This window comes from Pyrgilauda ruficollis, unplaced genomic scaffold (genome assembly GCF_017590135.1).
Source record: "Pyrgilauda ruficollis isolate IOZ18807 unplaced genomic scaffold, ASM1759013v1 scaffold117, whole genome shotgun sequence".
Lineage (NCBI taxonomy): Eukaryota > Metazoa > Chordata > Aves > Passeriformes > Passeridae > Pyrgilauda > Pyrgilauda ruficollis.
In genome coordinates, this window is record NW_024509988.1 from 817,023 (window position 1) to 841,753 (window position 24,731).

Below are 24,731 nucleotides of genomic sequence, written 5' to 3' on the forward strand. Positions count from 1 at the left end.
CAAAGTCCTTCCCAAACTGCGGGGCTCCTTTAAGATGACACAAGGGGCAAGAGGGGTCCTGCAGGGTGGTGAGCATCCCTCCATCCACATCCCTGTGCACTGGCTCCACTGAACAAAACCAGCACGGAGGGCTGTCCCCAAACAGGAACACTCTGCTGCAGCACTGGACTGCATTCACAGAAGGTTCTGGAGAGAGTGCCACGAGCTGGGAGGCTCCTGGAGACAGCTGCCAGCTCCACTCCCTCCTGTGTGAGCCAGTCTGCCTTCATCAGCTTGGCTTTGCTGGTCCCTGGGGGCAGTGGGGGCACAGCACAGCCCTCAGCACCCACCCCATCACAGCAACGCCTGCCAGTGCCAGCCAGACTGAAACACCCGTCACAGAAGGCCAGAAAAATTTGGCTGCACCAGCCTGGGACACTAGCCCAGACGCTTCCTGACTCATTTGCTCAAATAATATTTTTATTATACACGGATTGCTCATGACACAATGGCACCATTTTTTAGCAACCTGCTTTGTCCCGGTGTGACGCGGGGATGGGGTACAGCTCAGGCCAGCAGGAGCAGGATGGGAGCACACCCCCATGGAACCCTTGTCCCACCTCTACCTGTGAGCTGTCCCACACTGGGACTTGACACTTCCTTCTCCAAGGCCCCCCAAAAAGCAGTGAAACAGGGTCTGCAGCGACACAGGGTTTGCAGCGAACACGGGGCTGTGGGACAGGCGGCACTTGTGGATCTGAGGGAAGTCTCCAGTTTTTAGTGCCAAGAAGGCAGGTGTCTCCTGCACAACAGGGGCACACACTCACAGGGGCACAGCTCTGTCACTGATCACCATCATCCAACAGGGGATCCTGCTGAGCCTGGTCTTCCCCTCTGCCTCACGGAGCTGCACTCCGCTTGCTTCCATGGAAAACCGACCTCACAGACAGTTTTAAGAGCCTGACACAGAAGATGCTACTGAGCACGGCCAAAAGTCAGAACAAATCCAGACCCTGTTTCCCCCCTGGCTCCTCCAAGCCGTAGGAATCCGCATTTTCTCCAGGGTCCCTCCATCCCCCTCCACGCGCCGCGCTCCGGGGCCGCACAAGCCCTCATTGTGCGGGCGCCCAGCTGAGGCGCAAAGACAAGGTGTCTCCAAGTGGAGGATGTGAACATGAACCTCCCAGCCGGCTTCCTTCTCCCCCCCTCCACCCCCTCCAGCTTTTTTAAAGAAAATAAACACTCGCAGAACCTTCCACTCCCTGTCCCCGTGCAGCACGCACAAAGGGACATTGCTGCTGCTCCGACGGCGGGTCCCCCGAAGGGCCCGGCACAAAGGCCGCCTCTGTCCCGCCGGCTGCCAGAATGTCAGAGGGATTATTATTATTTTGGGAGGGGGTCGGGGGGTGATTTGGTCCTGAATAAGGTCTCAGTTCAGCTACTTCCAGTGCCCTGCACGCAGCATCAGAGCTCCCATTTAGCAGAGGTGAGCTGGAATTCCCACCCAGCCCATTAAGCGGATTTACGGTTCCACGAAACGAGGCTGGGAGCAGCCGGTGTGATAACGGCCCCGGGCTGAGCCCCAGCCCTGGGACCCCCAGGAACCACTCGTGTCTGACCCCAGGGAGCTGCCACACGGGATGGGCAGCTCCTCTAGAAGACTCTGTGTGAGGTGGCCCCATCTCCACACCTGCATCCCAGATTATTTTCAGACAGACAGCCAAAATGAGCTTCCCAGTGTCTCAGCTTCCCAAACCAGTGCCAAGCTCTTTGCCCAGTCCCACTGCATGCAAAGGCCAGTTCCCATTCCAACAGCTCCATGTGATCATCCAGGTTTTGTCTGGGATGAATCAAAGCTCCCTGGTGCCGAGCAGGTGAAGACTGGCTCAGCCTTTGTGAATTCCCACAGAAGAAATGACTCCATGCCATGGCTACAGTGCCTCCAAGAACAAGCAAGGGGCAAGTTAAACATTCTACAGACATTCCCAAACTGAAAAGGAACCCAGAGTTAGGGGAAGGGATAAACTTTAGTGCCCCATGAAAGTCTCCCCAGGGAAATTTTGCCTTTGCTGCTGATCCAACCTCAACCACCAGCACCAGCTGTGTCCCACTCCATTTATCTGCCAGGGATAACCAGGAGGGTGTCAGGTTTCTGTATCCTTCCTCTAAAAGGTGACATGGGATGGGCACTCTCCAATCCCTCTAGTGACTGGCTGGATGGCCACTTCTGTGGGATTTACATCCTGGCCATGGCAGAGCCAGCTCACGGAGCTGCTGGGACATGCAGCACAGCACAGCACAGCTCCTTTGGCATCACAGCCACAATGTGGGGGGGGGAGCTGCAGTTTTCCAGAGGCTGGGAATTGCTGCTGGTGTCCTGGAGGATCCCAGGAGGCTACAGTTCCAGCCACTCTGCCTGGGGCACCGCAGCAGGGACCCTGCGGGATCCCTAAAGCCCTGCCACGTGGTGCCACTCAGCACACAGCGGGACCAGCACAACCAGCAAGGCCCAGCAGGGGCTCGCACACAGCCCGGGATGCGGGGCTGCCCGGGGCCGGGAGCTCCGGAGCCCGGGAACAAAGAGGAGCCTCTGCAGCGGCGGCAGCGCAGGGGCCGGGGCCGGGGGCGTGCCACGGCAAACGAGCTGTTTTATGGGAGCCCTGGGAGCAGCCCGGCTCCGGGAAGGCTCCAGCCCGTGTCGGTGGCTGAGCCGGCCCTGACCCACCTCTCCACGCCCGCGGCCAATCCCGGGAAGGCGGCAGGCGCTGCCCGCCCGCCGAGAGGCCCCGCAGGAAACGCTGCGAGCCCCAAAGCGCGGCCGGAGCCCCGGCTGCCCTGCCACAGCCAGGCTGCCAGCTCCAGCGGCTCTCACAGCCTTCCCGGCAGCTCAGGCCTCATCGCTGAGCTCTTCTTCCGTGCTCCCGGCCTCAGAGCTGGGACTCTTCCCCCTGCAGTGAGGCATCCCTGGCAGCAGCATCCTGGCACGCAGTGCCACAGGTGTCACCGGCAGCGAGGACACTGTCCTGCCCACCGAGGAGAGCGACAGGAACACCAACACAAGGCCACAGCTACACTCACTAATCAGTATCTTCCATTAAGCTTCACCAAAACCATAACAAACCCAACGAAGAGGGGCTGCTGCCCAGCAGGAGCTCACTCTTGGCTGAGCACCTCTCAGGATGGCAGAGGAGGGCCAGGACTCTCCAGTGGCAGGAGCACACACATTTCACTGCCCTTACATCAAGTGTCTGACTCAGGATGGCTTGAAACCCCAGATGCCTTCTGCACTCCCCGGCCTGACCCAGCCCCTTCCTCAGGCTGGCAGGCAGAGGGAACACACTCCCCTATTCCCAGGAGGACAGAAGCCCCTGAGGAAAGGATCTCCCAGGCTCCCATGGGACCCCCACCAGCCTCTGGGCCTCTCAGACCTGCAGCAAAGCCCGAAGGCTGAGCGTGAGCCTGCAGAGAAGAGGAGGGAGCAGATGGCAGCCCAGACAAGGAGGGCAGGCAGGAGCAGAGGGGCAGCACCTTCCCGGGCAGGGCAAGGCAGGCTCTGCAGCTTTAAGAGTCCTTCCTCCCTCCCAGCCCGCAGTGTCAAGGAAAAATCTGACACGTTTTTTCTGGGGGATGTTAACAGACAAGCTAGAACAGCCAGTTGCCTTTTCCATTCATTTTCCACACAGCCTCCCGGGATGGCTGGGAATGAAAGAGCCAATTGTGCCCCCGTGGCGGCGCAGGTAGGGCAGGAACCGCGGCGGCTCCGGGAGCCCAGCACGGCCCTGCACACCTCGGGAAACAGCGGCTGCAGGGGAGGGTGCCCAGGGGCACAGGCCCACAGCTGTGGGGCTGGCTGCCTGCTACACCCCAACACAGCCAGCCCGAGGCACACGTCCAAGTCCCCACAGGCCTCGTGAGGAGACAGCAGCAGCAGCACAGCTCCCACGTGTCCCTCAGTGCCACAGCACCCGGTGCCACCCAGAGCCACGGTGGCACGGTGGGGACACCGGTGTGGCCGCAGAGCTTGCAGCACCAGGGGAAGCAGCTCAGCCCAGCCCCCAGCACCGGGGAGGGTCTGAAGCAGCCCCGAATCCCTCGGGGCGCAGGAGGCCCCTCTCCCCGCTCAATACCAGGTCTGTGTCTCACAAGCTTTGCTTGGAAGAGACAGAGCCAGCCTTTTCCAGCCCCGCGCCGCCCGGGCCCTGAATGGCCGCCTTTATGTGGGAGCTGCTGTCACGAGCCACGCTCTGGCAACCGCAAACGGTGGCAAATAGCAGAGGGGTTTGTGCTGCCCGGCCGGCCCCGGCCCGGGCTGACGCAGGTACGGCTTCCGGCACGCCCGGCCCGGGCACACAACGGCACCTTGTTCCCTGTCAGGGACACAGCAGCACGCAGCCCGGGCCCTGCCCCGTGCCCAGCCCTGTGCCCCGTGCCCAGCCCCGTGCCCAGCCCCGTACGTACGTTTGCCACCGCCCTTGAGCAGGCTGCCGAGGCTGAGGGAGGCGGCGCCCAGCAGCTCGTTCCTCAGCGTGTGGCAGATCCACACCTTCAGCTCCAAGTGGCTCTGAGCAGTGACATTCCTGTAGAGACCGGGAAAGGGGCTGTCACCGTGGCCTCCTGCCTGCTCTGTGCTTGGGGAGCAGGTAGTGCCACAGGCAAGGAGCAAAGGAAGGTGGGCAAGGACATGGGGCAATGGGAGAGCCCCCTCCCACTGCCCTCCCAGCCTGGCTGTCTCTGGCAGTGTCCTCATGCAAGGAGCAAAGCCCTGACACCTGAGTGTGCCCAGCCGGTGGCACAGCGGGGCACACGGGGCCAGCCCCTGACCAGCCCCACAGCAGGGCTCACACAGACTCACAGGGTGAGGATCTCGTTCCACAGCAGCTCGGAGACCCCCATCTGCTTCCCCGTCTTCTTGGTCTCACTGGGCAGCCCGTCGCCGGCCACCTCCACGTAGCAGTTCATCCGTGCTGGGCGGCTCTGGGCCTTGGGCTTCACAGACACAACTGGGCAGGGACAGGCACAGGGTCAGGCCTGCGAGACACCCCGACCTCTGCCCTGTCCCCTGCCCTGTCCCCCAGCCCACCCCTGCCCGCTCAGGGTGCCACGACTCACAGCAGAGCGCTGGGAGAGGGGCAGCGGGGAGCAACGCTCCTGGTGGCAGCGACGGCTGGCACCAAGCCCTGACCACGCCTGTCCCCAGCGTCACCCCCCGAGGGTGGCAGGGCTGTCACTGTCCCCACGGACACCTCCCTGCCCCAGGGCACGGGGGCAGGGCGGGACGGGCCAGCAGCGCCCGCGGAGGGGCAGAGCGGGACGCGGCTGCGAGGGGACGCGGCTCCGGGCGCCGGGAGCCATCTCGCGGCCACGGCAGCACCAGCGCGGCCCCGGCAGGGCCCGCAGCCACGTCCCCACGGCACCGGGCCCGGGCCATGGCACGCAGGGCCGTCCCCAGCCCCTGCCCCCTGCAGAGTGCAGGCAGAGCACGCGTTCCCGGCAAGGCAGTCCCAGCGAGGCAGCAGGACCCACCTTTCACGGAGAGCGGGGACTTCTCGCAGGGCGGCCCGGCCCTGGCCCTGCTGGAGCTGGCAGCGGCCATGGCATCACCCCCAGCTAGAAGCAGAGAGAGGAGACACCTCAGCCCCGTGCCACGGCACCCAGGGAGCCCAGACACAGCCCGATGCTGCTGCGAGTGCCCGGCGTGGCACGGCACGGGGAAAGGGCTGGGCGAGCCCCGGGACACGCGGGCTCCCTCTCCTGAGGAACCCCCCTGCACCTAAGGCAACGCTGCGTGCCTGGGAGAGCAACCCCTGCACGGCAGCACCACGGGCTGAGCCACCTCCAGACACCCCTCTGGGCACCCGAACCCCTGACCCGCAGGCCAGTGCTGCTGGGGGACAGAGCAGCCACCAAAGCCTTGCCCTGGGGGACACTGACTCACACAACACCAACAAGATGGCAAGGACATGGCAGGGCAGCGGCTGGACAGAGGGAGCTCTGCTCACAGCATGGGGACCACAAAGCTCAAGGGCAGGGCAGCCCTGGTCTCATTATGGTACCAAATCCCACAGGATCACCGAGGCTGGGAAAGGCCTTGAGACCATCGCGTCACCCCCTGGATGAGAAGGACACACTGTGACACCAGGGAGGGCGGCAGGACACGTGGCCAGGGCCGGAGCCCAAAGCAGCAGCCACAGAGTGGAGGGATGAGGTCACACATCCCACAGGAGCACGAGACAGCCCTGGGCCTGCCCCGGCTCCTCCGCCGTTCCCAGGAGCTGCAGAGCACGGGGGCCAAGCCCACAGCCCAGCTCTGCCTGGCCAGGCCACTGCCAACCTCCCCTCCCCGGCCAGGGCAGCAGCTCCAGCCCCTCTCCCTGTGCAGGAGCCTCTCCCCTGCCCTCTCTGCACATCCTCCCTGAACCGTACCCAGCTCCACCCCACGGCACATTCCCTGTGGAATCCCCTCTCCCAGGGTCGCTGCTCTCCGTGCCAGCACAGCAAACCTGCCTGGCTCCATCCAGCAGCAGCCAAGCTCCCGGACACGTCCCGGACACGTCCCAGCCTCCTGCCCTCACCGTGAGGGGCCACTCCCCACACTCGCTGTCACACCCCAACTGTCCCGGCCCGCGGGTCACCCCGGCCTCCCCTGAGGGGATCGGATACCCCTGGTGCTCACGTCCCCAGCTCCACAGCACACAGATCCCAGCGGGGCCGTGCCCCTCCTGTGCCAGCCGTGCCCAGCCCTGCCCCGGCTGGGCTGCCTCCATCCTTCTTCCTTCACAACCCGACTCTCGCCCCCATTCCCTCTTTTCCTGACTCCACACCATGTCTCTGTCACTCGTCTGACACCCCCAACAATCGCCTCTGGCCCTCCAGACACCCCTCGGTGCCCGGTGCCGCTCCCCGGGCGCAGCTTTCCTGCCCCGCACACCGCAGAGCGCCTCAGCCGAGCGGGGCCGGGACCGGGCCGGGCCGGGCCGCTCCGCCCGCTACCCACGGCGGGATGTCCCTGGGCCAGGCCGAAGCCTCCCTTCCTCCCCGGCTTCCCGGCCTGGCTCCCGGGACACCGGCGGGGCCGCGGCAGCGAACACCGAACCCGCCCCAGCCCCGGCCGGCCCGGCCCCGCAGCCGCGCACAGAACCGGGCCGGGCACCGCGGGCACCGCGCACAGCAGCGGCGGCCAAGGGCCTGCCATGGCCCCGCCGTCCCGGCTGCTACCGGCACAGGCTGGGCAGCTCCCGGCGGCCGGAGCGCCGCACCAGGCCGTGTCCGGCGGGCGGACGGGAGCGCCCCAGGCTGGGCCGGGAAGCGGGTCGGGTCGGGCCAGGCCGGGCGGGGCCGAGCCGAGCCGAGCCGAGCCGAGCCGAGCCCAGCCCAGCCCAGCCCAGCCCGTCCCGTCCCGTCCCGTCCCGTCCCGTTACCGGCGGCCGCTCCGCTCCCGCTCCCCGGCTCCAGCTCCCGCCGTCATGTGACCCCGGCCCGTCACGTGACCGCGCCGGCCGGAAGCGCTCCCGCCGCACGGCGCCGCTCCCGGCGTGCCCCCACTGAACTACGACTCCCGGCGTGCCCCGTGCCCGGACCACAACTCCCGGTGTGCTTCCCGCGGCGCTTCGACGGCGGCCGGGGTGGGCCATGGGGCACGCAGACATGGCGCGTGTTCCGCACGTCGTGGCCGACACGGGCGCGTTCCTGAGCGCGGCCCCGCTGCAGGTACCGGGGGAGCACCGGGGAGACACCGGAGGGACGGGGGGGGTCAAGGGGCGACGGGCCGGTGTGACGGCGCTGCCCGCAGGACATCGCAGACGCGCTGTACACCGTGCCCGAGGTGCTGGCCGAGATCCGCGACCGGCCCGCGCGCCGCCGCCTCGCCGCGCTGCCCTGCGAGCTGCGGCTCCGCCGCCCGCGCCCCGAGCTGCTGCGCCTCGGTGAGTGCCGAGCCAGCGGCTCCCTTCCCCCGCCGGCCCGGCCCCGCGGCCCGCCCGGCCCGGCCCGGCCCGGCCCGACGCCGCTGCTCCCCGCCCGCAGTGACCGAGTTCTCCAAGAAGACCGGGGACTACCCGAGCCTCTCGGCCGCCGACCTGCAGGTGCTCGCCCTCACGTGCCAGCTCCAGGCCGACATCGACGGCCCCGGCTGCGTGCGCTGGGAGCCGCAGGACAAGGTAGGATGGGCGCGGGCACGGGCCCCGGTTCCAGCGGCACGGGGCCCGGTTCCAGCGGCCCAGACACGGGCCCCGGTTCCAGCGGCCCGGACACGGGCCCCGGTTCCAGCGGCCCCGCCGACGGCCCCTGCTGCCCCCCAGGTGCGGCTGAGCTCCACCCCGCGGCACCCCGAGGCCCCCCTGCACCTCGCCGGCTTCCACCTGCCCGCCAAGGTAAGGCTCGGCGGGGCGCGAGGGGCTGCGGCCGCGAGCCCCGGCTGAGCGCTGCCCGCGCTGTGCCCGCAGCACAAGCCCGCGGGGAAGGGCCCGCCCCAGCCCGGCCCCGGCAGCGGCCCGGCCCCGGCCGAGAGCGACCAGTTCGGATCCTTCCTGTACTGGCGGCCGCCCCTGCCCAGCATCGAGGAGGAGCTGCGGGAGCTGCTGGTGAGAACCTTCGGGAGCTTCTCCCTGTTGCCGTTTCTGGCTGGCCGCTCCCCACCCCTGTGTCCCACCCTGACCGTCTCCTGCCCCCCTGGGCCAGGCCATCGCCGGCAGCCCCGAGCCCCCCGAGGAGCACAGGAGCTCTGCAGACGGGGCCAGCGCCGGCGAAGAGGAGGAGGAGGATGAGGAGAGCGATGACGAAGGCTGGATAACTCCCAGCAACCTGAAGCAGGCCCAGCAGGACACGGGGCACTGTGACACTGCTCCCGTGGGTGTCCAGGTCGGCTGTGTCACCACGGACTTTGCCATGCAGGTGGGTGCTGGGCTGCAGCCGGGGCTCAGGCTCTGGGGCAGCTCCGTGTGTCAGACCAGCAGGGTCTCGGTCCCAGAGGCCCCTCAAAGCCTGCAGGGCTCTGACTGGCCCAGCTGGCAGGTCCCAGCTGCCGGGGTGTGTCCCTGCTCTTGCAGAACGTGCTGCTGCAGATGGGTCTCCACGTGCTGGCTGTGAACGGGATGCTGATCCGCCGGGCCCGCAGCTACATCCTGCGCTGCCACGGCTGCTTCAGGTGCTGGGGCTGGGGCTGAGCCCGGGCTGAGCCCACGTTCCACGGCCCCGGGAGCTCTGAGCCCCCTGTCCCACCCTCGCAGGACCACCTCGGACATGACCAAGGTGTTCTGCCCCCACTGTGGGAACAAGACCCTCAAGAAGGTGGCAGTGAGTGTCAGCGATGACGGGAGTCTCCACATGCATTTCTCCCGCAACCCCAAGGTGCTGAACCCCCGGGGGCTCAGGGTGAGTACCTGGACAGACTCCCAGACTCACTGAGGCTGGAAAATACCATCAAGGTCATCGAGTCCAGCCTGTGACTGATTCCTACCTTGTCAGCCAGCCCAGAGCACTGGGTGCCATGTCCAGTGAGTTCCTTGCACACCTCCCGGGATGGGGACTCCACCTGGGAGTGGAGCCCCTTCCCCCATTTAACAACCCTTTCTGTGAAGAAATTCTCCCACTGGGACCCAGCTTGTGGCTGGCAGGTTGCAGGCAATCAAAGCAAACTGAGAACATCCTCCAGCTGTGGTTACACTTGACCCCCAGGGCTTTCAGGCTTCCCTGCTGGCTCTGCAGGGGGCTGCGGTCCCCGGGGCTCCCCGGGGCTGATCCCTTCTCTCCCGCAGTACCCGCTGCCGGCGCCGCAGGGCGGGAAGCACGCCAACAACCCGCACCTGGTGGAGGACCAGCGCTTCCCGCAGCAGCGCCTGTCCCGCAAGGCCAGGCAGAAAACCAACGTGTTCGACCCCGACTACCTGGCCGGGGCCTCTCCCTTCGCCGAGAACGACGTGCACAGCCGGGCCGCGCACCTGCACCTGCGCGACGCCGCCCTGGGCGCCGGCCGCCGCCGCCTCAACCCCAACGCCGTCACCAAGAAGTTCGTGAAGAGGAGGTGAGGGCAGGACAGGCCCCCCTGCAGGACCCACCTGCCCGCGTGTGGTGGTGGCTCTGCCAGGGCGAGGCCTCTCCCAGCACCTGGGCACGGCTCAGGCCGCGCTGTCCCCGCTGCGCTGGTGCCAGAGCCGCCGTGACCGGGGCGATGGTGACGGGGTTTGGGGAGGCACGGGGAGGGTGGGGTGGCTTCCCTGCCCGTCCCTGGGCACCCCTGGGCAGGGGCTGTCACCCAATAAACTCCAAGTCCCGAGCTCTGTGACTCAGTCCCATTTCTGCATATGCCTGTGCCAGGGGGAGTCTTTCTCTGAGCCTCGAGGAACGAGAGGCAGAGAGGGAGGGAGGATTTCTTGGATCATTTGCCCCATGGGATAATGAGCTCCAGAAGGACAAAAGCCCAGGGCAGGGGGTTGTGTCCCACCCTGGCGCTGGGCGATGCCCAGGACTGAAGGGGGAGATTCCAGGGTAAAGCTTTGTGGATAAATCTGCTGAAATCTTCCACAGTTGACTGCTGGGCCCAGCTCTTGCTGCAGTTTCTCCTTAACCCTGCTGAAATTGTTCAAAATAAGGAAATACCTGATAGCAGCTGTGGTCCCTGGCCCTGGGGAGGTCACAGGTTGCAGAGTGGGAGCAGGAAAGGGGAACAGGGCAGTGGGTAAGGCAGCACACATCCTGCTGAGGACGTGGTAATTCCAGCATCTTGGCCTTGGACTCCTGGCCTCGCCTCCCTGGGGCAGACTCTGCCTCTCCCCCAGTCCCTCGGAGCCGGGATCCTGGGCTATGGAAGCCGTTCCCGTGGTCACAATTTGGGGGCTGGGTTGGGCAGCCCCCAGGGGTTACCGGGGTGCCACAGCACCAAGTCAGTGTGGTTCCAAGGACCTTTTCCTGCAGCAGCTGCAGCGCCCTGGGCACAGCTCTGGAATTGCCTTTGGTAAAACCATCACAAGACTTTAGAGTGTAAAATGAAAACTTTCATCGTTTATTCTCGACTGCAGCTGTTTACAGAAATATAGTTGCGAGTATACAAATGTCCCAATAGAAGCAAAATATTTTTTTTTTTTTAATATTCAACAAGTTATCACAGGAGAGCTAAAAACATAGATGCAAATAAAATATCCCCTCATAGACAAACTGAAAACACCGGGAATCAGTGCCTGGAAAACCCACCTACGAAAGCCATATACACAGAACTGCACGAAGGAGTATCTGGTGCTACTTTCACACTGCAGGACACAGAAGAGGCAGCTCAGCGGTCGAGGGTGCACCCAGAACATCTGGCAGGCAGGGGAGAGCCCACCTCAGGTGCAGGGACAGAGGCTGGAGCTCTGCTCTGGAGGGGTTGGAGCTTAGCATCAGCTCAGATGGGAATAATTCAAATTGCCTCCTTTTACCCAGAATAGAAAAGCCTCAGGAATGCTGCAGGCTAAGGACACAGGAATGGGATCCCAGTTCTGCAAGACCCAAAGAGCCACTTCCAAACAGGAACAGCCCCCTGGACACGTTATCCCAAGGGGCAGCCATGGTCCTGCCCAGGTCAGGTCCCGTTCCATGGGGCAGCTCCAGGGCCAAAACAAAGCCAAGGCCATTTACCTGCCAGGTGAAGAAACCCCTCCCTAATCCCAGGCCTGGAGCTGGAATGTGTCACAGAGGGCTGCTGGGTGTGGGAGCCTTGGAACCTCAACAGAGGGGTCAGTGAGCAGGGAGTCCTGGCTTCCTTGCCCTGGCCCTACACAGTGAATGTCACCAGGCAATTCAGTGAAGTGTAACAGTAAAAATGACACATCTGTGGAAAAAGCAGAGTTCAGCTCTGCAAACTCCAAGAGAACAAAGGAGGACACTGGCTCTCAGTGGGGAGGAGGGATTTAAGAAGACCTGTACCAGGGTAACACTGATCCACAAATTCCAGTGCAGCACAGATTTGGAATTGAAAGTCATGTTGGACACAACACACATTACTGAATGCATGACCTGATTTAATGGCTGGAGCTCTGTCAGGGGAGGTTCAGGGTGGATCTCAGGAAAGGTTCTTCCCCCAGAGGGTGCTGGCACTGCCCAGGCTCCCAGGGAATGGGCACGGCCCCAGAGCTCCAGGAGAGGTTGGACAGTGCTCTCAGGAATGCCCAGGGTGGGAGTGTTGGGGGGTCTGTGCAGGGCTGGGGTTGGACTGGATGATCCCTGTGGGTCCCTTCCAGCTCAGGATATTCCATGATTCTGTGATTCTTAGGGTTTAATTCCTCACACAACCTGCAAGAAAGAAATCAGCACGAGTCGTGGCAGGTTCCTGACAGACAGAATTCAAGGGGAGCTTCACTGGCTTTCAAGGAGTTCTTTAGATTTTGATTGTTGCACTAATGAATCAGTTAAAATAATCAAGTTTACAGACTCTTGCCTTCGTGGGAATAAAGAGAAAGGGCAGAGGAGCTTCCCCTCCCTGACCCAGCACGAGCAGGGACCTTTTGCTACACAGTGACATCCCACACACCTGGGCTGGTGTCAGCAGCCCTGCGCAGCACAGCCAGCAGCAATCCCTGTCTGCACCAGCTGCTGCCCCACTGGGCATGGAAAGCACTCAGGGGAAGCCCAGGGATGCTCAGGGCTGCAGGAAGCCCATCCTCAGTCAGTTCTATCCTAAACCACACCTGCAAGTATGAACTAAAAGATACAAAAACACAAGAGTGGCCACAGCTGCTGGCAAGCCACAGATCCCAGCGAGGTTCCCAAGCAGAGCAAGTTCTGGATCCACGTCACCAACAGGACCACACGTCCAGGACTGAGAGGTGTGAGACAGCTACTCATGAGTTACTACAAAAACCTCCTACTGAGGAAAAGGAGTATTATTTCATGTTTATAAAAATGTAAATATAACAGTGTTCTAATGCTGTGTCTACTAATATTTATATATAATAATCTGACTCCTCTATATACATATATATAATCCTAGAATATACAGGCAGTGCATATTTACATCCCTATACAGACTGGGAGAGGAAAAGCCTCTCCTCCTGTGGAACCTCCCCGAGTCCCCCACTCCCCTAGAGAATTTCACAAGTTCCCTTTGGCAGGACTTTACCCCCTGCTGCATTTTTCCCTGTTTCTAGCAGGTTTAGCCCATTTCCAACGCCGACCCTCGGTGGCACAGACGCCCTGCCCGGGGCACCACAGCTGGCACAGCTGGTCTGAGCAGGAACACAGAGTGCTCACAGGCTGCCACAAAGACCAAACCAGCCCAAACTGGAACAAAGCCCCTGAACAAACACAGCATCCCACTGCTGTTTCCTTTTAGTGTCTACAGAACGGAGCTGCCCGAGCCCCCCGAACACAAAACCCCCAACTCCCTGAAATTCCATTTGCACTCATGAGCAGTCAACCAGTGACCAGAATTTCCTGTGCTCGCCTTCCACCTACAGCTCAGAGCACGCCAAGCAACTCCCTCTCCTCTCTCCTGCTCCCCTCACTCAGATCCATGTCTGTGCTCCCTCTGCTCTCCCACAATGGCCCTGGAAAAGGAACCCAACAGTTTGCCAAGCAGAGGCACAACAAAAGAGGAATAAAAATCCATTCAGAGGTATTTTCCTTTTAGAAATTAGATTCTAAATCAAAATATCAATGGAAACTTAAAAAATTATAAAGTTCAGCTTATGCAAGAGAGGGGAATGCCCACTGACTCAGCTGCCCAGACTTGGCACTTCCAGTAAAAACCTGCCGAGGTTATGTTTAACTGTTCATGCCTTGTTTTATCTCTGGTTTAATCTGTCAGTGATTAGAAGAAATCATCATCACTGATCAGAGAGTGGACACCCACTTCAGAACAGCCAGCCTGGAATTACTTCTTGAACTAGATTTGTGATAAAATAAGAGCAAAGTGTTTGGCTTGCTGCAAGACCAGGCAGTGAGGAGGCAATTAATACCAAAGCAACTGTTAATTAAGCACAAAGCACCAGTAACTCCGTGCCAGAGGAGATGTTCAGCTCAAGCCGTGCACCCAGTGTTGGCTCCGTGGTGTCTGGGGGGGCTCTGGGCACACTCAGGGTAAAAGCTGAGGGGCATGGGGGGGTTGGCAGCTCCATCTCCCTCAACTCTCACCTGTGCCCACACACGGGCGCTCTGGGACCCCCAGGGATGCTGGACTGGCACAGACTGGTACCTCAGGGTCCTCTCTGTCACCCAAAGGGCCCAGACACGACGGCAGTGCCCGCGTGCTCCTGGAACACAGGGGTCATAGAGAAGCTCTGCTGCCCAACCTCAACTGCTAAAAATGCCAGAAGTGCATGTTCAGGGCCCTGGTGAGACAGCGGGCTGCGCTCCCTGCCGTGACACCCTGCAGCCTGTCCCTGAGCTCTTCTGGGGCTGATCCAAGCCCTCCACCCTCAGAGCCGCTGCCGAGCACGCGCCAACCGCTGAGCGACCTCTTCAGTCACACAAATACTTTTTGTAACCAAATCACATGTTCAAAGTGTTGTACATTTAAACATTGACCTAAAATGAACAGGTAAATTTAACACGAGGAAAGGAAGGTGTTTCCAGAAGGAAAACTGGGATAGCACAGCCCTTGGTTGGTTTTTTGTGTATGTTTTTTTCTCTCTTCTCTTCACGAGCGACCTCAAACGCCCACGATTCAAACATACCCTTCCCTGGAGCTGTGGCAGGCTTGGGATGAGGTTCTCTTCTGGGCACTCATCCTGTTCCATGGAGAATTGGTCCCTGGTGACTTGGCACGACCAACAAATGGATAGAGCCCTTGGGAACAAGGAGCAAACACTGAAGCAGCACGCGAGCGAAGCCATCGTTCCCGTCGCTCCTTCCGCGTCCGACGGCCCCAGGTGACCCCAAGAGCTCACCCTGGGACACAGGTCCTGCAAACACCACCAGTTCCTTTCCCAGTCAGTGCCTATGGACTTCCACGGCCCCCTGGACGTTGCTGGGCCCATTGCTCTCAGCCTGAGCAGCCCCACGCAGCACCTGGGCGCTGCTGGGGCTGCTGCTTTCGTGTTGTGAACCATTACAAGATGTTGGTAATGTTTTGTCTTAGCAGGGGAAAAAAAATAAAATACAGAAAGAAGAAGTCTGGGTCGGGGTTAAAGCAGCTCTGGACATGATGCAGCGGGGAATCCTTTCTGTCCTGATTAAAATTTCCAACGTTTGAGCATAATCATAAATTAGAAGTTAAAACACAGAGGCGCTAATAATAAAATATTAAATAGGCAATGAGAGTGGAGAAAAGCTGAATGGCTCATTCTGATGGAAACCCCAATATTTCATATTTTATATAATCCTAAATGCCTCTGGGTTTCCTGGCTAGGCTGTGATGAGGGACACACCAAACACAGAGCAAAGCTTCTCGTGGCCAGCTGGACCAACACTGCCTGATGGAATGGCGAGAGATGAACACGTTATTTATGTTGCAAAAAGTACTTAAATACTCAATAAAGACATAACAAACCCCACCCCACCCCACTGTTATCAGACGCCACGTTGTGGTAGAACATCAGACAAACTCACAAATTTACCACAAAAATGTGTGGCAAAAAGAATATTTTATATATATGTATATATATAAATTTTTATATTTATGCCAATGTACTCACTCAGTACAAATAGCAAAATAGTTATACCATTTCCTAAATACAAAATATAGCTTTCCAAAAAAATGAAACACACATTAGATATAAACCATCCAAAACTTGAACGATTGAAAACTGTATTCAAAATTAAATGACCCAGAGCAGGTCTCTTTCTGAAAAGTTCCCTTCATATCGGCAAGAAGCCTTACTACTGAAAACGTAATTCAATGCCTCTCAATGAGAGAGAGAAAGAGAGAGACAGAAAGAGAAAGTGAACGTCGTGACAGACCAACAAACGGGGGAATCCAGGAAAACCAACAAAAACTCTACACGGCTCAACTACGCACACGAGTTAAGGGGAAAACACACAGTAAACAGACTCGAGGAACTTAAAAAAAACCCATTTACAGACTGTTCTTTTGTTATTTCAAATAACAAAAATGAAGAATGACGTGACACCAGCTAGACTCTGCCGAGGCGGAACGGGCGCCGCGGGAGCGGCTGGGCTCCGGCGGCAGCGGGAGGAACACGGATCTGGACGAGGCTGTAGTGAGAGATCACACACTGTCTGGAGAGTTGAAGCACCCAAAAAATCCACAAGCCTCACGATACACCTGCACGGTCTGGAGTGGGTTGTTTTTACATTCGGTAACATCAGTCAATGATTTATTCCTTAATTAAACGTGACAATCTAGAAACCAGACTTGGGGCTCGGTGGTAGAAAAAGGAAAAATCACTTCAGAACTGCGATGAGCTCCACGTGCTACAAAGATGCAACAGCTCGGGATGAAGTGACCTTTTAAGAAGGCTTAAAAATGATGCAATTTGCCCCCTACTTGGAGTAAAGCCAAGCTGAAGATTTCCATCAGTCACAGCTGGAAGTGGCGGGTTAAGGGGGATTCCTGCAATTAGAAGGTGGTGGAGAAATTGCTTCCTCTCTCCTTACTCCTTGATTATTTGTCAAAGCTTCTACTGACTAAGCAATTTACTGCCAAGGATTCCTAAAAGCTCTTTCTTTAGCTTTAAAGCCAGTAGGATATTTATGTCTTTTTTTAAAAAACAAAATACAAAACTGAGGGAGAGAAGGAAAACCATGGAAATAATAAAAGGGAGAAGGCTGGTTTGGGAACAGCTCATGAGGCTTCACAGAGCTCCAACCCATCAGTCAGAACAAGAGACACAGAGGAGTCCCTTCCTCAGCCACACAGAATGCTCTTTTCAAGCTGAAAGTGTTTTAGAGAAGATTTTAAGATCAACTGGAAGTTCCCCTTCATTTCTTCATTTTGTAGAGCCACCAAACCCTTGCTCTATGTACAGCTCCACGTAACTCCAGCTTCCACAGATGTGGAAAACCGTTAACCCCATTCTCAGATGGGAAATGGTTATTTACAGCAGCAATTCTCTGCTTGGTTATTACAGTTATCAATACTTTCAATACATAAAGGGTGGGTCTGGCTCTCCCACTCCGTGTCACTCCTTCACTTACTGACAGCTGAGTCACAGCTCGGGGCAGAGGCAGCTGCTGTTCCTGCTGCACAAGCTTCCCGAGGGAAAAAAGGGATGGGAAGAAGGAATAGCAGGGAAAAAGTAAACGTGGTAACATGGATTACCTTCCAACAACAATAATAACTGACCAGATATGCTTTAAATTCCAAGAGCCCTCACTGTAATGAGGTTTATGAACCTGGTAACAGCCCAACCCCACGCCCCAGTAACACAAAGCATAACTCCTCAGCATTATTGGCACTGTGGAGCCCCAACTCCATGGTCATGGCCTCAGGTCTGCCACTGGCCACACGTGTGCTCTTAAAGAGGCCACTTTTCCACAGAAGCAATTGGTTCCACGCAGCCTAATCCAGAGGTGGAAGGTCTGAGAGGATCTGGGAAATCGTCGCTTTTTTTTCTCCAGGGAATTTCTGCGTGAGAAAACAAGCAGAAAAGTCAGGCATAACTAACCACAGTCCCCTCCTCCTTCTGTGCAGTGCCTTCATCTTCAGGGTGCTCCTCATGAGCAGGCACTGAACTGGGGGCGAGGAGCAAGAGAAGCTCTGGAGAGACTCCAGACTCCATATACAAACCCCTTTAGATTAGGGAATGACGTGCATCACTTCAGTGAAAACTCAGGGGGGATTTAGGACAAGACCACCCCAAGTTACCACAACCTACACTGGACTCCAGAGTCCTTGGTTCTTGGTGCTCATTTGTAGTCAAAGGCTCTTCCCCCCTCTGAAAAAGGCACCTTCTAAATGCAGAATGTCTCCTAGCAACAGCTGATGCCGTCGGCTGTTTCTAACACAGCCTCAGCATGTGGCACACTCAGGAGCTGCCACATTCCACCAAAACTTGTTTTCACATTACATTATTGTAACCCGGGGGAAGAGTTCAGAACAGTTCAAACTTGAGGTGTTATTTACTCAGTAAGTGTCAAGTTTTTTAACCACAGTCATGTTTCATAAGGTTTTGATCTGCCAAGCTGCCAGTGATCCACTCTCCTCCCTAACAAACTACCAGGCTCTCACGGCAGATGACAAAATGTAGGAAAAATGAACAAGACACAGTCTCAACCGTTTCATAAAAGTTCTGATCTCTGACTAGTTTTAATGACTTCATTCTGGTATTATAGACTTCATCCTGCCTCGCTGGTGTTTTAGCTGACCTCTTAAAGCACAGTCACACACTGCAAGGTGTAAATGCACTGAACAGAGTCCTGCATGGCAGCGAGGAACCCAGAGAGCCAAACTCACCACTTGCCTAATTAAAACGAGCCAGCCATGTTGTTCCCCTGGTTCTGCAGGGACACGAGCAGATCATCGATCTTCTCCATGTTCTGGTTGGCGGCCATGGCCGAGGGCAGCGGCGGGGTCTCGGGGAGCTGCTGGGACAGGAGCGCCGGCACGGCGGGCTGGGCCTCGCCCTGGGGCTGCCCGGGCTGCCCCATGGCCATCAGCTCCTCCGGCAGCGCCGCGGGCCCGGCGGGCAGCAGCTGCCCGCAGTCTGGGGGACAGAGGGACATTTCAGTGTCTTGGCACAGGCCAGGAGCTCCCACGGCGAAGCACACCAGCAGCTGCGCACCCACCCCGCGAGAGCCGCTACAGCCTGATGGAAGCAACACCTGCAGCTCCCACTGCTGGGGCTCACACACACACAGACCTCTGCACACACAGCAAGGCGCTGCGACCCACAGAACCAGTCAGGGAGGCTGGGTCCAGAGAGGAGATAAGGAAAAGTGTAGGTTTGTACAGCTAAGTACACTTTAACAGACACTTTTCTGGACTCTACAGCTTCTAAAATCCTTGCTTTCCTTCAGCAATGTGGAGAGAGGCAACACATATATTGTGGAAACAAAAAACAGCAAGCGAAATGCTCTCCTAGGAGAGCACAATCATTCCTCGATTGGGCATCAGTGAGAAACTCTTCCCTGTGAGGGTGGGCAGGCCCTGGCACAGGTGCCCAGAGCAGCTGTGGCTGCCCCTGGATCCCTGGCAGTGCCCAAGGTCAGGCTGGACAGGGCTGGGAGCAGCCTGGGACAGGGAAAGGTGTTCCTGCCATGGCAGGGGTGGGATGGATTGGCTTTAAGGTCCCTTCCCACCCAAACCACTCCCTGTTTCTATGGCAGCTCCCCACATGGTAAGCCCAGCATCGGGCACTGGTCACTTACTGTTCTGGATGCCGAACAGGAATATTCCCGAGGTCTGCTGGGATGAGGCAGGGGAATTCTGCAGCTGGTTGATGGCACCTCCCGCCGTGCTGTGGAACAGAGGAGCCTGCTGCTGGGGAGGAGAAGCAGTTCCTGGCATTCCTGCCATGCTGTTTTGGGAGGAGTACATGGGGGACTGCTGCAGCTCCGGCTGGCTCATGCTGTTCTGCAGGGCAGACATGGAAGCTGAGGAGATGAAGAGAGTGACTTGTTGCTCTTGAGAACTTGGGGACCCTTGGACCAGCTGAATCTGGGGCGAGTTATGGAAGATGGTTGGCTGCTGTGCTTCAGCCTGGCTGGAGCCAGGATTCTGGAGAGACGACACTGTGGTCTGACTCTGGAATTGCATGGGCTGCTGTTCCTGATTCATCGAGGCCATGTTGGACTGTGGATGAAAAATGGACTGGCCTTGCTGCTCCTGATTGGTAACTGGGTTTTGGTTTGGATTGAAAATCATGTTCTGCTTTTGGGGGGCCATTGTACTCATTGCATTTTGATTGCTGAACATCATGTTCTGCTGCTGCTGCTGTTGCTGCTCCTGAGATGGAGGGCTGCTCTGGATAGCAACAATCGAATGCTGAGGCTGGAAGATGGCTCCCTGTTGGTTCTGAGGGATGGAGCTGGACTGCATGGAGCCCAACGACACTTGGGACTGAAACAAACCCTGCTGAGCTGGCTGAGTCTGGGGCTGCTCCTGGGGAAGCATGGAACTCTGGATATGAGAGATCTGCGTCTGCTGCTGGAAAGAAGTCTGCTGTTCAGTGTTTGTTGCTGTCTGAAGAGGAGAAATGGGATTTGGGCTTGTAAAGAATGACATCTGCTCTTCCTGAGTGGCAGGGTTGCTCATGGAACTCTGGGAAAGGAACATGTTGGCAGACTGCTGGTCTTGAGGCACCGAGGAGCTCTGCAAGACACCCATGGCATTCTGTGAGTGGAACATGGGGGGCTGCAGTTGGTCAGAGGAATTAGTGTTGGTCTGGTTGTGGACAATGGAATTTGAGCTATGAAAAAGGGATCCTTGTGTTTCCTGGGATATATTCTGAGTGTCACCAATAGGGTTCTGAGAGTGGAAAAGCTGAGCTTGTGAGTGTGGAGACTGCTGGATGAAGCTTCCCGACTGAATGGACATCATCTCTCCACCTTGCTGGAACAGGCCCCCGCCCTGCTGCTGAGTCCCACTGGCCTGGACACTCATCATGGTCTTGGTAGATGAGAAGAGATTAACCTGGGACTGACTTTCCCCACTGTGCTGCATCTGAACCATGGTCTGAAACACAGAGCTCTGCATCTGCTTGCTCTGGCCCGAGGCCTCTTCTCCCTCTGCAGAGCTCGAGGGCTGGAACATGGCAGCGCCGTTGCTGGAGACCGGCTGCTGCGCGGGGGCGGCCGCCTCGCCGCCGGACACCCCCGGGGACGAGGAGAACAGCTCGCACTGCATCTGCATGTCCTCACTGGAGGACAAGCCACCCATCATGTGAGACGCCTGCTGGTACACCGGGGACTGCTGCAGGGCTCCGTTCCCCGCCGTGCTGGAGGAGAACAGATCCGACTGCATCTGCGTGGCCGCCTGGCACATGTTCTGCTGCATGCCCATCACCATGGCCGCCGACGTCTCCATGGCCTGCTGCTGCTGCTGCTGCTGCTGGTTGGACAGGGCACCTTCAGGCTGGGAGCGAACGCTCTCGGCTCGTCCAGGCAGAAGGTTCTCCGGTCTGGAATGGACAGCTGTGTCTGAGGAGGAAAACATCCCGGGATTCACGCTGTTCTGTATCTGGCTGACCTGCTGAAAGATATCTGCGTTCAGCTGATCTTGGACATCCTCGCTGCTGTCCGAGCCCGAAAACAAAACGGAAGATAACTGCTGCTGAGCTTCCAGAACCTGCTGCACCAAGTCAACATTCCTGCTGCTGCCCGTGGCGGTGTTGGTGGGGAAGTTCCCAGCCTGGAGCTGCTGGATGGTGTTCTGGAGCTGACTCACGCCGCTGGCCGACGAGAAGATGCTCGAGGAAATCTGCTGCTGCAGGGCCTGGGCCGGCTCCGAGAGCGTCGGCTGCTGCTGCTGTGAGGCATCAGTCAGCTGTGACAGAGTCACCACCGTGCCGTCCGACTGCAGCACCTCCCTGGGCTGGGAGTCCCTCGTCTGGAACTGCGCAGCCTGCTGCAGCAGGGCATCGCTGTTCTGCAGCTGGCCCGGGGTGGACACTGCGGAGAAGCTGCCGGGCTGGGAAATGTCCTGCGTTTGGATCGTGCTCAGGGTCTCTGGGTTGTACACCTTGGGCTGGATTTGCTGCTGGTTTTCACTTTCAGAAGGTAAATGGGAAGCAGAAGTTGATATGCCAGACATGCTGTTTTCCAATGTTTGCTGAGTTGGTCCAACCACATTTGAAGCCTGAAAAGAGCAAGACATTCGGTAATTTATAAACTACTGGGATAGTTATGCAAATACAATTTCCCAAAATCCCCAATGTCCAGGGAAGATCAGAGGGAGATGTGAGATGTGAAACCCAGGCACACCCCAACCAGCAAACAAATGATCAGCAGTGGAATGCTACTTCAAGGATGGAATCACAGCACAATTTAATGAAAGCAATGCTAAGAAGTGATTAAAAGAATATTACAGTAATAAAAAGCTCTGTGTCACAGGATAAAAATCCCCATCACAGGGTCACTAACCCATCAATCTGTCTAGGTGCAGCAACCAGGTGAGTTATTGAAGGAAACTGTGTGTTTACTCATGCTCTGTGGTTGTGTTTTGCCCAGACTGATCCTGGACATGGCACTTTCCCTGTCTATTACTCTTCTCCACTGCTGAAGCATGGACCAAGGAGCAGATGCAACTCAGAATGTGAAAGCTGCTGTGCTCAGCCCCCACCAGACTCACCTGGAGCACGGGGGAAGAGCATTTTTGTGCACTTACTTCCATTGGAGCCACATCTTCGTTCTTGATCATACTGCTTGGCATGAGTGGAGTTATCAAGGCACTAGGAAGAATGTTCACCTTCTCCAGGTTACAGCCCGTGGCCTTCACTGCTGCAGCCACAAACAAAACGAGAACAAGAGGGGCAATGGTAAAACCACTCCACAACTCCCTTTAAGTAAATTACAGAATTACTCTTTAACGTAAAAGCCACAGACCTCCACACCCTAAGCAAATTTAAACCTTACAGTAACGTGGCAGTAAAATTTCTGCACATGTGTCTAGAGTGAGGAAGGACAGAACAGACCAAGTACATACAGCAAGCAAAATTCTCTGACCGCTGGTTCAGAGTCAGCCTGGAGCAGAACAGGTACAGGAATGAAAAAGAGGAGCTGACACAGAAACCCCCAGGAGAAGGTAAATTCAGATTGATTGCATAAATTAACTGAGGACAATGAAGGAACAGCAACAGCACGTTGTGTTCCAAGGAGCAGCAGCTGCTCTCCTGGAGCAGTTGGGATCTTCTCTCAGTTAAGCTCCACATTAAATGAGATGGATGTCAGGCATATTAGTTTATATATTTGCTTAAATTAACACTACACAGTTTCTAATTCTTTGTATTAACTGCAATCCTAGGCTTTTTGTTTAATTCTTCACTTGCAAACAGACTAAATAAATATTAGACTGGAGAGCCTAATGCATGAAAAATGAAAAAAAATTAGTATTATTTTTTGCCTTTTTTTTTGTTCTGTATTACCTTGTACTAAAATATATTGATAGGAATATTGTTATAAAGTAAAAGTTTCAGAGTCAGAAAACAAACCTCCCTGTAAGAATAGGGCCAGATTTTATAAGCACAGACTTATCACAGGATGTCTGATTCATTTCACCAAATCTGGGTAGGAATTCATAGTTAAATTATTAAGAACACTGATAAGAATCAATTTAGTACCTTTTATAGCCTCTTCAAAAGAACAATGTTGGGCTGGGCTGGAGATTTCCTTCTTCACATTAACATTCAGAGTCCCAGCTGCCGAGACAAAACACATTGAGAACTTCCTTACGTTAAATCAGCAAACAAGCCAAAAAAGCACAAAGCAAACCAAAACAATTCCTTATAGCTTAAAGAAATTCAGGTTCTTTGAAACCCACACAAACCTTTGCACTGTCTATTGTGATACAGATAAATAAATAAACTAAAATACATGAAGTGGGCAAATTGCAGCTTTCCTCAGGATAAAGCCTGGTGAGATTTCTTGGTTTATTTGGTGCATTGTATGGGATATGTTGATTTTTTTTATCCTGCTCAGCTTCATTTTGATCTTTAAACTAGAAATGGATGCTGCTCTATAAGAAGAGCTGTCACAAGACAGCTGGAATTTGAGGTATTTGGTGCATAAATGAGAAAAGCAAAGCCTTTAGGTTTTACTATTAACAGAGCAACACTGGCCAGTTTTGCTCTGTTAATAATAGCCAGTTTTGCTAGAGGGGTTTGGGAAGATCCACGTTGCTGAGCGTTCTGTGCTGAGCAGGTGAAAAGGGCCCTGCTCCCCCGGAGCCCCCCACACACCTGGCTCTGGAGTGTAGGTGAAGGGCTGCACGTCGTGAGATCTGCCAGCGTTGGTCACCACGTAAATGCCCACTGAGACAGCTGAGGTGATCTGCTGGTCGTGATATGGTGGCACCTTCACAATAAGGTGATTCTGCAAGGCAAAAGGATCACATTTTCCTACTACTGATCTTAATTCTACTTACTTACAACAAAAGACAGAAACAGGCTGATAAAACACATAAATAAAAGCCCAGGGCACTGGGGGCAGTGCACATGTGGAATACTGCCCAGGAGGTGGGACAAGGATGGCACTTTCCTGACACCATCTGCAACCAAAGAGTCCATAAAGACACTTATTTGTGTCAAAAAGATTAAATATTCTGTATAGCATTTCAAAGTGGAACAAAAATTCAGCCAGTTACAAAGACTTTGCTGTACACACAATCTCCTTCCATGGAAAACTGCTGGGAAAACTGAATTAGGCCTTTTAGTTCCACTGTATGTAAGGGCAAAGACCTGCTCAGCAAACCCACTGTGGGATCCAAGCTCTCAGTTAGACTGAACAATTTTACTGGTGTAAACCCAAAATTATATTCCACCAGACTCACAACAGACCTTACGTGAAAAAAATTAGTATTATTTCTGGAAATGTACAGAAAGAGGGAAAGGCTTGATTCATTTTTCTTTGGAAACAGAGTCAGTGTATTTTTTAAATTAAAAATATAATTATAATAATAGCAATAGTAATAACAGTAGTACTAGTAGCAGTAGTGATAACAGCAGTAATTATAAAAGTAATACAGAAGTACCTGATGAAATAATTCCATGTCAATTTCAGCTTCTGCCTTCCAAGAATTCTCATCTAAATGAAAATTAAAAGCCTAGGTTAGTGCACATCCTGTAGAGCAATTTTTCCAGTGCCTTTGACCCTGCTGCTCAGTTTGCTCTCCTGACTGAGCTTTACCCAGCAGTGAAACCCCAGCCCCAGGCTCTGCCCAGCACCCCAAG

At 56.4% G+C, this 24,731-nt stretch overlaps 3 protein-coding genes across 9 annotated transcripts in view; 1 reads left to right on the forward strand and 2 right to left on the reverse strand.

Annotated features, from left to right (window-relative positions):
* WWP2 (WW domain containing E3 ubiquitin protein ligase 2) overlaps positions 1–7,492 on the reverse strand; it is a 30,789-nt gene extending 23,297 nt beyond the window's left edge. For all 3 annotated transcript variants that reach the window (XM_041484109.1, XM_041484099.1, XM_041484091.1), the window contains exons 1-4: positions 7,398–7,492; positions 5,503–5,586; positions 4,832–4,979; positions 4,438–4,556 (exon numbers count right to left, since the gene is read on the reverse strand). In XM_041484109.1, the coding sequence (XP_041340043.1) occupies positions 4,438–4,556; positions 4,832–4,979; positions 5,503–5,572 (337 nt within the window). In that variant the 5' untranslated portion in view covers positions 5,573–5,586; positions 7,398–7,492. The remainder of the gene's footprint in view (positions 1–4,437; positions 4,557–4,831; positions 4,980–5,502; positions 5,587–7,397) is intronic.
* Positions 7,493–7,523: 31 nt separating this feature from the next.
* On the forward strand, positions 7,524–10,249 carry NOB1 (NIN1 (RPN12) binding protein 1 homolog). The gene is made up of 9 exons (XM_041484120.1): positions 7,524–7,686; positions 7,769–7,901; positions 8,002–8,135; positions 8,277–8,348; positions 8,421–8,558; positions 8,656–8,868; positions 9,024–9,121; positions 9,204–9,348; positions 9,732–10,249. The coding sequence occupies exons 1-9, from the start codon at positions 7,609–7,611 to the stop codon at positions 9,999–10,001; spliced, it is 1,281 nt and encodes a 426-aa protein (XP_041340054.1). The 5' UTR covers positions 7,524–7,608; the 3' UTR covers positions 10,002–10,249.
* A 705-nt stretch (positions 10,250–10,954) lies between these two features.
* Positions 10,955–24,731, reverse strand: part of NFAT5 (nuclear factor of activated T cells 5) — a 37,574-nt gene continuing 23,797 nt past the window's right edge. For 3 of the 5 annotated variants that reach the window (XM_041484054.1, XM_041484074.1, XM_041484081.1), the window contains 7 exons: positions 24,533–24,585; positions 23,742–23,874; positions 23,124–23,201; positions 22,172–22,284; positions 19,216–21,643; positions 18,302–18,551; positions 10,955–17,473 (listed from right to left, as the gene is read on the reverse strand). In XM_041484054.1, coding sequence (XP_041339988.1) covers positions 18,313–18,551; positions 19,216–21,643; positions 22,172–22,284; positions 23,124–23,201; positions 23,742–23,874; positions 24,533–24,585 — 3,044 coding nt within the window. In that variant the 3' untranslated portion in view covers positions 10,955–17,473; positions 18,302–18,312. The remainder of the gene's footprint in view (positions 17,474–18,301; positions 18,552–19,215; positions 21,644–22,171; positions 22,285–23,123; positions 23,202–23,741; positions 23,875–24,532; positions 24,586–24,731) is intronic. The other 2 variants (XM_041484072.1, XM_041484063.1) reach the window with 2 other exon arrangements.

What these genes read in the sequence shown, in the direction of transcription:
- NOB1 (XM_041484120.1), top strand. Translation starts at nt 7,609, where the DNA reads ATGGGGCACGCAGACATGGCGCGTGTTCCGCACGTCGTGGCCGACACG. An exon ending in GCTGGGAGCCGCAGGACAAG is followed by an intron (nt 8,136 to 8,276) that starts GTAGGATGGGCG and finishes GCTGCCCCCCAG; the next exon opens with GTGCGGCTGAGCTCCACCCC. An exon ending in GCTTCCACCTGCCCGCCAAG is followed by an intron (nt 8,349 to 8,420) that starts GTAAGGCTCGGC and finishes CTGTGCCCGCAG; the next exon opens with CACAAGCCCGCGGGGAAGGG.